General features: G+C 32.7%; 1 protein-coding gene across 1 annotated transcript; it reads right to left on the bottom strand.

The window, feature by feature from the left end:
* Positions 1–8,702: 8,702 nt before the first annotated feature.
* Positions 8,703–9,547, bottom strand: LOC134272491 (uncharacterized). The gene is made up of 2 exons (XM_062754715.1): positions 9,322–9,547; positions 8,703–9,025 (listed from the first exon to the last, which is right to left on the bottom strand). The coding sequence occupies exons 1-2, from the start codon at positions 9,545–9,547 to the stop codon at positions 8,703–8,705; spliced, it is 549 nt and encodes a 182-aa protein (XP_062610699.1).
* Positions 9,548–13,489: the final 3,942 nt, after the last annotated feature.

The raw sequence follows: 13,489 nt of genomic DNA, 5'->3' as shown, positions 1-13,489 counted from the left end.
GTGATGCTCGAGAAACGAAACAGTAAAGTTTTATGTATATTTTTGGAATTTCTTTGAGGTATCTTTCAATAATTTGTAGAAGATATGTTAAGACAATAGACTTTCCAGAAACTCCCTTACACACTGTTTACTTTAGACATTAAACAATTATTGATTAAAATAAAAAGAAGGCACCCATACGATACATGTATACCCTAACAAAAAAATACTATAGTTAACTATAGTTAACAATAATTTACTATAGTTAACTATAGTTATAACTTTGACACTTTGAAAACTTTGTCGAAAACTTTGACACTTTGAAAAACTTTGGCGAACACTTTGACACTTTGAAAAACTTTATTGAACACTTTGACACTTTGAAAAACTTTGGCGAAAACTTTGACACTTTGAAAAACTTTGGCGAAAACTTTGACACTTTGAAAAACTTGGGCGAAAACTTTGACACTTTGAAAAACTTTGACACTTTGAAAAAATTTGACAAAAACTTCGACACTTTGAAAAACTTTGGCGAAATTTTTGACACTTTGAACAACTTAGGCGAAATTTTGACACTTTGAAAAACTTTATCGATAACTTTGACACTTTGAAATACTTTATCGAAAACTTTGATACTTTGAAAAACTTTATTGAAAACTTTGATACTTCAAAAAACTTTATCGAAAACATGGATACTTTAACACTTCAAAAAACTTTATCGAAGACTTTGACACTTTGAAAAAGTTTATCAAAATTTTTAACACTTAAAAAAACTTTATCGAAAACTTTGAAACATTGAAAAAGTTTATTGACAACTTTGATACTTTAAAAAAACTCTATCAAAAACTTCGAAACTTTAACACTTTGAAAACCTTAATCAAAGACTTTGACACTTTGAAAAAAAATTATCTAAAACTTTGACACTTTGAAAAACTTTGACACTTTGAAAAACTTTGACAAAAACTTTGACACTTTGAAAAACTTTATTGAAAACTTTGACACTTTGAAAAACTTTGGCGAAAACTTTGACACTTTGAAAAACTTTGACGAAAACTTAGACGAAAACTTTGAAAAACTTTGGCGAAAACTTTGACGCTTTGAAAAACTTTGTCGAAAACTTTGACACTTTGAAGAACTTTGGCGAAAACTTTGACACTTTGAAAAACTTTTCCGAAAACTTTGACCTTTGAAAAACTTTGACGAAAACTTTGACACTTTGAGAAGCTTTGGCGAAAACTTTGACACTTTGAAAAACTTTGGTGAAAACTTTGACAATTTGAAAAACTTTGGCGAAAACTTTGACACTTTGAAAACTTTGGCGAAAACTTTGACACTTTGAAAAACTTTGACGAAAACATTGTCACTTTGATTTACTGTAGTTAACTATAGTAAACTATAGTTAACTATAGTATTTTTTTATTAGGGTATCCATATTAGATAAAGGCTGTTTCTAAGACAGACGACTCTGGTTGTGATGGTCACCATGCTCTTTCTTAGAAAGAATATTCTTATCCAACCATCCTATTTCCGAAATTCGGTCATGTCTGAAAAATGGGCTGTTCTTTTTGTTAAAAAAAATACTCTCAAAGAAATATAAACTGCGGGAAAATATTTTAGCGTTTAAACAGAAAGCTTTAGAGCATGTTACTTGACAGCCTGGGTCACGTGATTCGCACATTGGCAGAACAGTGGTAGATATACAATAAAGTCAGAGAGAAAAACTAAAACTCACTTTTCTTTGTTTGATATAGTTTTAAAACTGCTATATTTTCTTTTACAAATAAAGTCTGCGTTATTGTAAACCTTACAAAACATTCACCTCTGAAATGCTGTCTGAAATACAAATATATTTTTTGAACAGAACAAGTCCTGTCTCTACGGTCGATGATCAACAAATAACAGGAAAAAATACTGCAACATCACAAATTGGTTTATTTTTGCACTCTTTGTTAATTTGTTTTCTTTCACTATATATTCAAATAAATAACTTAAAGACTGTTGATCAATGCAAACTTTTGTGTATTGTCTTCAGATTTGAAATTAACAATTTGAGTCATGTTTACATGAGTAAAATAGGTTTCTACAGTATTATTATTCAAAGATTCACAAAGACAGAATTTGGTGTGAAAAAAATATATAGATTAATAAGAATGGTTTCAAAGGGCAGACTTTTGAACATCACAGAAGGTAAATCTTTGTTTTATATTCTAGAAATTTATTATTTGCATTATTTACAATGAAATAAGGCCAAAAGTTATATCCCAATCAAGGCGTACAATTTTATTTAATCTGTACTTAAGGTCGGGGTAGAGTCAAAAAAAGATCCCTTTAAAGTCCTTGAATTTGATACATGATTTTCTTTGAGAATTAAAAACCAATTATAGCTAAAAAAAATTTCAATTTAGGTTTACCCATACTTCTTTTACGGAAAATTCAACGGAATAAACATATTTTAACCCCTCCTTTCTAATAAAAAATATTACCCCCCCCCACCCCCAATGGGTTTAATTATGGGTTTATTTCCAAGAAAAGGAAAGTATCAGTATTGCCTACAGTGCCCCAGAAAAAAGGGTTGTCGTATCCCCTTGACATTTAATACAAAAAACAAAGTGTTCTCATTAACTTCCCTTTTTTTAAATCGTATTCATTATAAATCTTAGCAGCATCTTTACTTCCATATTTTTAAAAATGATAAACACAGATTCATTGATCCTGTTACATGTACGTGTAAGGTTTATAATGAATGCGATTTTTAAAAAAAAACCAATCAGTTAGTAAATGAAAACGCTTTGTATCAATTTTGTTTTTTTTTTATCCCGATTGTTCATTAGTTATTTGTTATTGTTCAGTAGCGAGGTAAACATATTGCTTTTTTTTAATTATTTTGATCAGGCCATAGTGAAAAAAAGATCCTAGACTCATCCGATTTTTTATTTAAAAAAAATCAAAACAATAGAATAGGTTTTTTTTTTGTTTGTTTGTTTTTTTTTCACTCGTTTTATTTTCTCCATTGTGCAGAATTTTTTCTCCATCTAATCAATCGATGTAGATTTATCTAAAATATATGTACCAGAATAAATATCATACCAAAGGTTAATTTGAATATGCATACAACACATGATCACCAATTTTTCACAACCAATGATTATTATCTAATATGCATTCCAGCAGCTGCAATAATCTCAGCTGTCAAAAGTATGCAAACATTCGCAGCAAAAGAAAACAAAAGTTAATGGTATTTCAATAAGACTTACGACGAAGAAAATCAGATATTAAAAACAACTGAGGCAGGGTAAAAAATAGGGGGAGGGGATCTATGGATTTTCTATTATGAGCCTAAGCTAATGCACAAGTCAATGGTCTTTAATTCTACATTTATCATAATTATATCGTTGAGATGGGAAAACCAAAAGATAATGTAAATGTATAAAACTTTCCTTTGTAATCTATTTTTAATCTATTTACCACCTTTCTTTGAAAACATATTCCGCTAAACGGAGTGCATTGCTCAATGATTTGCTTTTGTTAAATCTGTATAAAACACACTTTAGAATGTCGAGCTCAACTCTACGCGAAATTGTAAAAAAAAATATATCAGATTCCGCCAAATAATGTACAAGCCATATAGAATTAATTTTTAAAAATGCTTGGGTATCTTTCGAAAATAACTGCTACTTATTTTCTGAAATCAACACTACATTTGATGCAGCAAATGTGACCTAAATACAGAAATGTAAGTGAGATTTGGGTCTTGGCCATTTTAAGACTAATATTCGTCCCCTTTAGAAGAAGAGCTCCATCTGAAAACATACAAAAATTGTAAAATTTTAGAACTAAAACATGTTATATTTTTCTTTGTGAAATGATAGTTGACAGATTAAGGTACTAAATATAAATTTATTCATATCTGACGGTTAATTTATTAAGCCTCAGCCTCCTTAATTCATGACGTTTTCAACATAGCATTGCAGGATCAGATTCAGTTTAGATTACATAATGCACATGTTTAAATTTATTTCTATATATATAAAAATCTGCTTCCAACTAATACGCAGTGCTGAATGCTTTATTGGATATTTGTAAGAAAGCCGGTGTAAAGACGAATAATGACCCCCATCGAAAAATGACCGGGGTCATTTTTCAACGACAAAAAATGACCCCCTACCCGTAGAAAACAAATCATTTTTTTGTAGAAAAAGTGTCCTAGGGGTCATTATTTTATATGTTAGTCCTATAAAAAATTGACCCCCGTTGAAAAATGACCCCCTTTAAAGTGAAAAGAGATTCTTTAATTGTCAATTAAATACAATTTCTTTTTAATATTCCTCCTTATAGTGTTTGCTTAAAGAATGATATTCCACTTGTTTTTAGAAATCAAAGCATGCAACAATCAGATTCCAATACTCATTAATAGAAAAATTAACTTTTCCTTCATTTCAACTTTTATAGCTTGTATAAGTTTGGCAAATCCTATTTGACAATGAAAGAGGAGGAAATTTTTACCCCCCCCCCAAATACGTTAAATCAAAACAAAAATAAAATGAAAAGCAAAAATATTAATAAAACTCTATACCTTTCAAAAATACTGAAAGAGGCACAAGATAAAATATAGAAATGAAGCTAAGCCTTCACACAAGTTCAATCATATCATAATATACTTTACAATGATTAAAGCATAGTTTAAAGTACTGTGACAGAGTAACAGTTGAAAATTAGTAGAATTATATATTATTTTAAGCTTATTTTTAGTGCCTCCTTATAGAAAAATAAAGGTACGGTTTTTTTTTTTTTTGTTTTTTTTTTTTTTTTGTTGCTTTTGTTTATAATCAACTTCCTCTTAAATAAGTAAGGGGTGGGTATAACACCTAAAAATATGCACTGTAAAGCTATGGGCTAGTGTAGAATACACATTCTAATGCAAAAACTATACATGTAGACATAACCTTTTAATTCTTGTTTTACTCCACGATTTTACCCAGTCCTGAGTATATTTTTCAGAGAATTTAATATGAAAATCAGAACAAACATTTTCATTTTTGTAACGTCTTCTTTATACTGCATCATTATATGAAAAGTTATCTGAAGACTATTTCTTTTTATGTCCCAGTAATCGAAGATTCGGGGGTATATAGTTTTATCGTGTCTGTCTGTATGTCTATCTGTCTATCTGGCGGTCTGTTTCTCCGCAAAAACTTTAACCTTTACCATAAATTTTCATTTATTGTAGCTATCTCTTTCATATTCGCCCCATGGGGATCCGAGTAAGAATAGGTCCTCAGTACCCCTTGCTTGTCGTAAAAGGCGACTAAATGGGGCGGTCCTTCGAATGAGACCGTATAAACCAAGGCCCCGTGTCACAGCAGGTGTGGCACGATAAAGATCCCTCCCTGCTCAAAGGCCCTAAGTGCCGAGCATAGGCCTAAATTTGCAGCCCTTCACCGGCAATGGTGACGTCTCTATATCAGTGAAATATTCTGAAGAGGGACGTTAAACAGTATATAATCAATCAATCTTTCATATTCAATTTGTGTACATTCCTTGTGACAAGACCTTACTTTGGGTGCCACCAAATTTGACCTTTTGACCTTTACCTTGGAGTTTGTCCCATTTTACACAAAAATGCCATTTTTTTATTAATTTACATTGGCTATAACTTTTAAACGGTAGAACTAGTACTATCATACCTACAAATGTAATCCTTGTTAGATTAAACCTTTATTAAGAAACCATCAACTTTGACCCTTTGACCTTTGAGTTTGACCTTCCTTTCAAACACTTATCCTTAGCCATTAATTTGAACAATTGGTGCTAGGGCTTTCCTATTTTACAATTTTATTTCTCGTGAGAAGACCCTACTTTGTACGGTGACTGGTATAGGACATGGTATGAGATTTTTTTTTATTTATTCGTGGCCACGAAATAAAAATTCGTGGGAACGAAATAAAATTCGAGGGAACGAAATAAAATTCGTGGCCACGAAATAAAAATTCGTGGGAACGAAATAAAATTTTCCTGGGAACGAAATAAAAATTCGTGGCCACGAAATAAAATTCGTGGGAACGAAATAGAAATTCGTGGCCACGAAATAAATTCGTGGGAACGAAATAAAAATTTCGTGGCCACGAAATAAAATTTGTGGGAACGAAATAAAATTCGTGGCCACGAAATAAAGTTGTCTATATAATGTCGTGTTTGTAGTTTATTCTCTTGTATGTCATTTAAAATGAACGGACTTATTATTATCATTCAGTTGGACTGAGCCAAATGGAGTTTTGTTTAAAATCGTTATGGGTTTTTAATAAAATGCCCGAATAATCATTAATTATAGAAATTTGATTTTTACCGGTTAATTGCATGAAGAGCTGATGAACGAATAAATAGTATCAATACTGATCTCACTAGTTCATCGCATTTTTTCCTTAACAAATACATGTACCTTTATTGAAGAGCGCACACTTTCATTTGTATTAAATAGTTGAGTTTTATGTGAAAATGATCATGACAATATCTGTCTACTTGTGTGCCAAGTTATATTGAAATCGGACCAAAACTGTAGGAGGAGAAGCATTTTGAAAGCATTTCACAGAAATTTCTATTTTTAGTAGCCACGGCAACATTGTTCACCAAAATTGAAAACCAACGCACAGAATTATGTACCTTAGTGTAGTCTAGTTGTGTGCCAAGTTATACTGAAATCGGACCAAAACTGTAGGAGGAGTAGCATTTTGCAAGAATTTCACAGAAATTTCTATTTTTAGTAGCCATGGCAAAACCGTTCATTGAAACCAAAAACGGATGCTTAGAATTATGTATCTTAGTGTAGTCTACTAGTGTGCCAAGTTATATTGAAATCGGACCAAGACTGTAGGAGGAGTAGCATTTTGAAAGCATTTCACACAAATTTCTATTTTTAGAAACCACGGCAACTTTGTTCACCGAAATTGAAAACCAATGCACAGAATTATGTATCTTAATGTAGTCTACTTGTGTGCCAAGTTATATTGAAATCGGACTAAAACTGTAGGAGGAGTAGCATTTTGAAAGCATTTCACAGAGATTTCTATTTTTAGCATCTATGGCAACACCGTTCATTGAAATCAAAAACCGATGCACAGAATTATGTAGCTTAGTGCAGTCTACTTATGTGCCAATTTATATTGAAATCGGACCAAAACTGTAGGAGGAGTAGCATTTTGAAAAATTGTTTACAGACAGACAGACAGGCAGACGGACGGACGACGGACGCATTACTATCGCATAAGCTCTTCTGGTCTCTGACCAGTAGAGCTAAAACCTCAAGCTGATGGATGCGATTTAAGTCCTCAATAAAAATTCTGAGTAAACATTTCAACATATCCAAGGTGAAAAAAAAAAATAAAATCGGTTACATTTTGTTATAACTCACAAACTCAAATGAAAGAAGATAGAATTAATGAATCCGTACGTAGACATTGATATCTAAAAAATATTAGATAAAGTTTCAATGTTGTTTATTATTAAAACTTTTTTTAGAACATGTAAATTATTAGAAATACCAGAAGGAGCGATCGAGCTTTTAACATGCGCAGTCCAATGCATACCAAGTTAATCTTTATAGAATATTTTTGAGCAATTTGACGTAATTTTATTTAGACGATACTGTATTCAACTGTGACGGCAATCAATCGTTCTGTGACATGACTGAAACGTAACTGCGTGAAAACGTATATTCAGATCAAGTAGATTGGACCTCATAAATTGTGTCTGGTTAATATTCGGAGTAGGTGAAGCATGCTAAAACTAATCAATTTTTTTGGAGAGAGGGATGCTGGGGAGGATCTTGAAGATATACAGTTGTACATGCACTCCCTCCTTAAATCTAGTTTTTTTTTTCATTTTCATAGGTTCTGCATGGAAAATCAACACTAAATAAAGCAAATCCAGTCGTTCATGAAAACACAAGAATCTTAGTTAGACAATTTTTACTGTATATGTTATTCGAATTGCTGTAACCACAGGATTAATGTATATTTACTAATTCCCGATTAATTTGACGTTTAATAAAATATCTACCACACGTGGCGATGTATACTCATTGTTACCCAGACTTAATCAGATTTGTTTTTTAAATGAAATTATTCTGTGAATCAGGAAAATAATATTAAGATTTTAAAACTAACGTAAATATCAATGAAAATCGTTTTCCTTTCCAATTCTCTAAAAAAAGTGCTTTTTGAATCTTATAGTTAAAAAAAAAAGCCTATTAATTGCTATACAATAACAAAAGACCTTGTCTTAGACGATCACTGGTATAATATCAATATGTGTAGAATTAAATTTATTTAAAGAACATTTTCACAACTGTGATACTATAACTCATTTATAAGTAGAATATATATTGATACAAAATCCACATATTTAAGGAATTCGAAAAACTGTCACAAGTGTAATGATGAAAAAATTTACTTTCCAATGATAATATTGGATCCCACTGAGCTGGAGACCTTGCTGAAGATTAGGGGGTCTTTTGGTTCAAAACTGGTGACCTCAAGGCTGGTAATAGCATTAGAACTATGGGTGTTGTGGTGGAATTTAATCGTGCCAAGATTGTATGGAGAGATGTCTTGTAGAATGCCATAACCCTCTCCTGCAAACTGGTCTCGGGAATGCTTTGGATACAGGTTCCAAGTCGCAATGCCGTACTTCATATCAATAAACCCCGTGGAAGTGTTTGAAAAGATATATTAATCCCCGTATCCATTGTTACCGTAATGTCCGACGTATTCCGATGGAGATCTCGAAAGCTTGTGAGATTTATTGATTGTGTGACTCGCTTCTGGGGGCATAGAGTACCATGGATTTGGAAAAGAACAAATTGTGCTGGAGTTTAGCCATGCATCTTCCCCCAATGCAATATCTGCTAAGTAATTGTGAGGAAGAGTTCGGAAAATATAATCAGAATCTTGTCCATTCATTGTCGTAAAGATTCCGATGTTCATCTCCGGTATGAGAGTTATAAGAGACGAAAATCCTAGTATTGTTCCCGTATGGCGTAATATTTTATACTCTGTAAGAAAGAATCTATTTCAATTAAATGTGTCCACTTTCCTGATAAAAAAGGAATACAGTACTACTTAATTGAATATTTCAAGGTTTTGAGCAAAAAATTCATCCATATTTTCAATTGATTGTATGTTGTTTAACCTTCCTCTAAAGAATTTTCACTCATATATGGAGACGCCCTCAATTAATTTTTTTTACATTTTAAAGAAATGAAATACACTGCTTAATATGAAAGCAGCATCTAGTATGAATTTATACATTGATGTTATGTGAAAGCATTAAGAAAAGTATCAACGTTACCTCTATAATGACCATTTCGCCACCCTAGAGCATAATTATCCTCACTTGTCTTGTGAGAAACCCTTGGTTTTGGAAAATATCCACTTATGCCTGATGAAGATATGGAATTCCGTGCATTGTACGTGGATTTCAATGTGTCTTGTGTAATAACGCGACTTCCACTTTCGTTCAAACCCCCACTGAGATGAAATTTCATCCACTTTGCGATATCATGGGCATTACTCATTAAGCATATTGAACTGCATATTTTCTTCCACGAACTATAAAAGATGGAAGTAATACTATAATTAATTTTAAATAATTCTGCACATCGAATCGGAAAGAAGGCTTAAGAACTTTGTTCCATACTGAAGCAAAATAAATTAGAATATTTCAGAATGTTTTAATGTCATGCAAGTTTATCAATGAAGTGGTAGTAAGAATTTGTTAGAAATATCAATGTATGTGTATTTTCATTTATGCAAGATTTTATGGGATAAAATTCTATCATGACAAAGATTAAGACTGCAAACAATAATTAATCTGAAAAAACCTTAAGCTTATATAAATCCTCGTATCGGAAGAGAATCCGAAAAAAATTATGTATGCATTTACACGATCCCTGGTAATTTCAGTGGTGGAAAATGTGCCGAGGAGATGAATGCATTTCTTGTCGGCATGAAATGTCCTTGTTAATATAACTGTAAATAAAAGTCACTGCACCTTGGTATTTAACATTAATATAAAAGACTGTCGGACTCCTTCTCGTCCTCATTCCTCTTCATTTGTCCGTTAGTCTGTCCCTCTGTTTGTCTCTCAGTCTACCCCACTTGGTTTTACGTACAAGTTCCTAAATGTTGCTAATTATGTATTTTGGTGAGTTACAGACTTTGTTTGCATTAATATTTCTACAATGATTTTCTACGGACCGTTCGCCTTTTTATTGTTTAATATTTTCTGCACTTATCTCATTTTCATTTTCTAATGCGAACCGAAATTTACACAATGCTCTCAAAATGCCAGTCGATTATGGAAAGGGTTGGAAAGAAAACAGCGTTAAAGCAGCCCTTCTGTTAAAATAGAGACATTTTGATCATTTCATGATACCTTTAATACATGTACACTGTAGTTTTTGAACTTACTTGTAAAGGCCGAGGAAACAGGAATGGGTGTGGATTTTGTGACGTCATCGATGCAACCTTTAGCGACGTGATCAGTCCCCCTTGCTTCCGAAAAGAATGAAGAAGAATGCATTCCAAGGGGCGAAAAAGTTCTTGTCGAACAGATCCTCCCAAGGTCTTCCTCCTATTTTCTCGGAAATCGTTGTTGACAAGCCAAAGGCAATGTTTGTGTACTTGTATGTTTCCCGGAAAGGATAGACGGACTTCAGATTCTTCATAACACTGAAAATGGAAGAAATAACGCAAATTACTGATATATTTTTTTACGTATCAAGTGAATTGAAAATACAAACTACATCTTTGGCATTAAATGCTAAAGAAAAAAAATGTCATTACTTATATTAATCAGTAAAAGCTCTACTAGTATATGTCTGATTCTCTTCAGTCACCTAACGGTGAAAGCGGCGGGGACTGTATTTCCTATACGTCTGTCCGTCCGTCTGTGTGTTCGTCCGTCTGTCTTTCACATTGTCTTTCTGTTAATCTGTCCCACTACCTTTTTCGCACTATGTTTTTTTTTTAACTCTTCCAGATTTTTGGCAGATCCATGATATGAGAATGTATCTTGATTAGTTACGAATGAAGTTTGCATTTCGTTTGACGTCATACATTTTTGACATATTGTTGCAGTTTTATTTTTTATGTCGTGGTTTGAGACCAAATGAACAAAATTAATGTTCCAAACGAATTTGCAATGTAAAAATTATTAATTTGAAGCTTGATGGGTGTTTATAGCAACAGGCTAGATAGAATGTTCTTCATGCATCGTTAAACTACTGTTCGTAATCTCCACATATTTCATAACAAGAGATGAACTTTAAATGAAGATATTTTAGCTGAATAACAAAAATTGTGAAGGTCTCAATATGTCAAAGAATAATATTCCACTACTGTTTTCAGTTTAGGGCTAATATTTGAATGACGCTAAATCTCTGTCTCTACATATAAATGATCATATACTTGCCTTGGAAAATTCGTTCTGTTTAGCTTTGGATTCAATCGTAGATAACTGTGTTTAGGAATGGCGAGCGCATGTGACAAAATGTCCCGGATGTTGGCATTCTCGGTTCTTATTGTTGTTGAAAATTTAAAACTGCCATCATAGAAACTAGTTAAGTGAGTGCATAAGTTGTAGCCGAAATCAAAAAAAGAAAAAGTTTGTTCAGTGCAATTGTGGTTTAAATAGGCGCGAGTATTAACAATACCATGTCTATCATTTACATATGTATGTACATATACTTGCCCACGTGGTACAGTGGTCAAAGCATCAGCTCTGGAGTCGCGGTGATAGAATTTTTTTCCTGACATTGGGGGTTTGAATCCTACTGTGGAAAGTGGAGACCGGTCTTTCGCATGATATCGTATAAACAGAGGTACCGTATCACAATAGATGCTGGCAAAAAAAGATCCTTAACTGCTCAACGGCCCTAAATGCCCAGTATAGGACAAAAATATGCCTCTTTGTATAGTGGTGGAGCCTCTATATGAGTGAAAAATTCTCGACTCGAGAAGGAAATTAATCAACAAACAATCAAACACGTATGTGAAATTAGAAGATGCTAAGACATAAAACCATCGCCTTTATTGTGTGTGAAAGAGTTAAGATAATAAGTATTTGTTACTACTTGCTTTGGATTTTCATGAAGCAGCTTCGCCAATAATGTTGCAGAAACTGCTTTAGTTATTGACGCCAGTCGGAATAAAGTGAATTCTGTGACGGGTGTTCTGGTTTGTAGGTCGGCCAATCCGTAACCTTTGGAGATCAATACCTGGTTATCCTTAACAACTGCGACACTTAGTCCAGGGATCCGCGGATGACATGCTAAGGCCTATAATATGAATGCAAGACAGAAACTAATTTTTTGCAAACTTTAAATACTGTATACAGGGAATATTTTGCCCCCTTTTTATTTTCCATTTTTAAAACGGGTGAATTCAAGGAATACAGAGTGATTTCTTAAATAAAACTGTGGCTGGGCGAATTTTAAACGAGAAAAAATAAATTGGGGCGAAAAGATCCCTTTTCTTTAGTACTACATTTCTTCCTTTTTTTCTGCATTTATTACGAGATAGCACTGGAATTCTGTAAAATAATGTATTTATCAAAAATTCATTCACCTGTTGAAGAACTGGTTCAACTACGCCCTCGAATTTAGAAACCGACGTAATCAGGTTATAATCCATAACCAGTAGTGTCAACCGTAACAGACCCTTCATAATATGGTTATGCTATTTTACCCGGTCGATAAACACATCTAAATTACAAGATTACGTTTGTCGAATCGCATAGAATATGTCCTCGTTTCTACAGCGTTATCACACAGTATACTTAGAACTATTGTAAATATAGTATTGTCTTACTATATGATTGAATAAATGACATTGTACTGTTGCATACACACTAGCTTAAATGAAGAAAAATGTACACAATGACCTCAGTACAAAATATGTGAACATTCAGAGAAAATTTAATTTGCTCCAAATGAATTATAATACTGAAAAGTCAGCATTCAACAAAGGAGTAAGATTTCATTTTTCATCTCGTTCTCTCCCTTAATTTCAATAAAATTAATTGATATTTTGATAGTCTTTCAAAGATAAGGAAAATGGAGGTAATGCCTCTTCAGAGGCCCTCTCATATATATCATCACTTATGGAACAAAATTTTTTTACCCAAAACATTAAAAGTTTCTCAATTTTTTCTGATTTTTCATAGAATATCGTGTTTGAAGTATGTGTTTTGTTCGAGACCAAATGTGGCACAACTGCAAGAATTCAAATCTAAGTTGGAACACATACAAACAAAATATACAGGATATTCGTCAAAGTTATTCTTTGCATTTTGCATAATTTTAGTTGTGCTTTAACCAGTAGATAGAGATTCAATATCCGAAGTTGAGAATTTGCTGTCTTTTAAAGTGAACACAATTTTTACGTGTGTGTAAGTAAACTCTTCAGGAATAGAATAACAATTTTGAAACTATTCACGTAATTCTAAATCTTTACAT

Source organism: Saccostrea cucullata, unplaced genomic scaffold (assembly GCF_032062105.1).
Source record: "Saccostrea cucullata isolate Sc308-1 unplaced genomic scaffold, CSIRO_AGI_Scuc_v1 ctg4229, whole genome shotgun sequence".
Classification (NCBI taxonomy): Eukaryota; Metazoa; Mollusca; class Bivalvia; order Ostreida; family Ostreidae; genus Saccostrea; species Saccostrea cuccullata.
Note: the sequence above shows the minus strand (reverse complement) of the source record. Positions and strands in the feature narration are given on the sequence as shown.

What these genes read in the sequence shown, in the direction of transcription:
- LOC134272491 (XM_062754715.1), bottom strand. Translation starts at nt 9,547, where the DNA reads ATGAGTAATGCCCATGATATCGCAAAGTGGATGAAATTTCATCTCAGT. An exon ending in GCGAAATGGTCATTATAGAG is followed by an intron (nt 9,026 to 9,321) that starts GTAACGTTGATA and finishes TCTTTCTTACAG; the next exon opens with AGTATAAAATATTACGCCAT.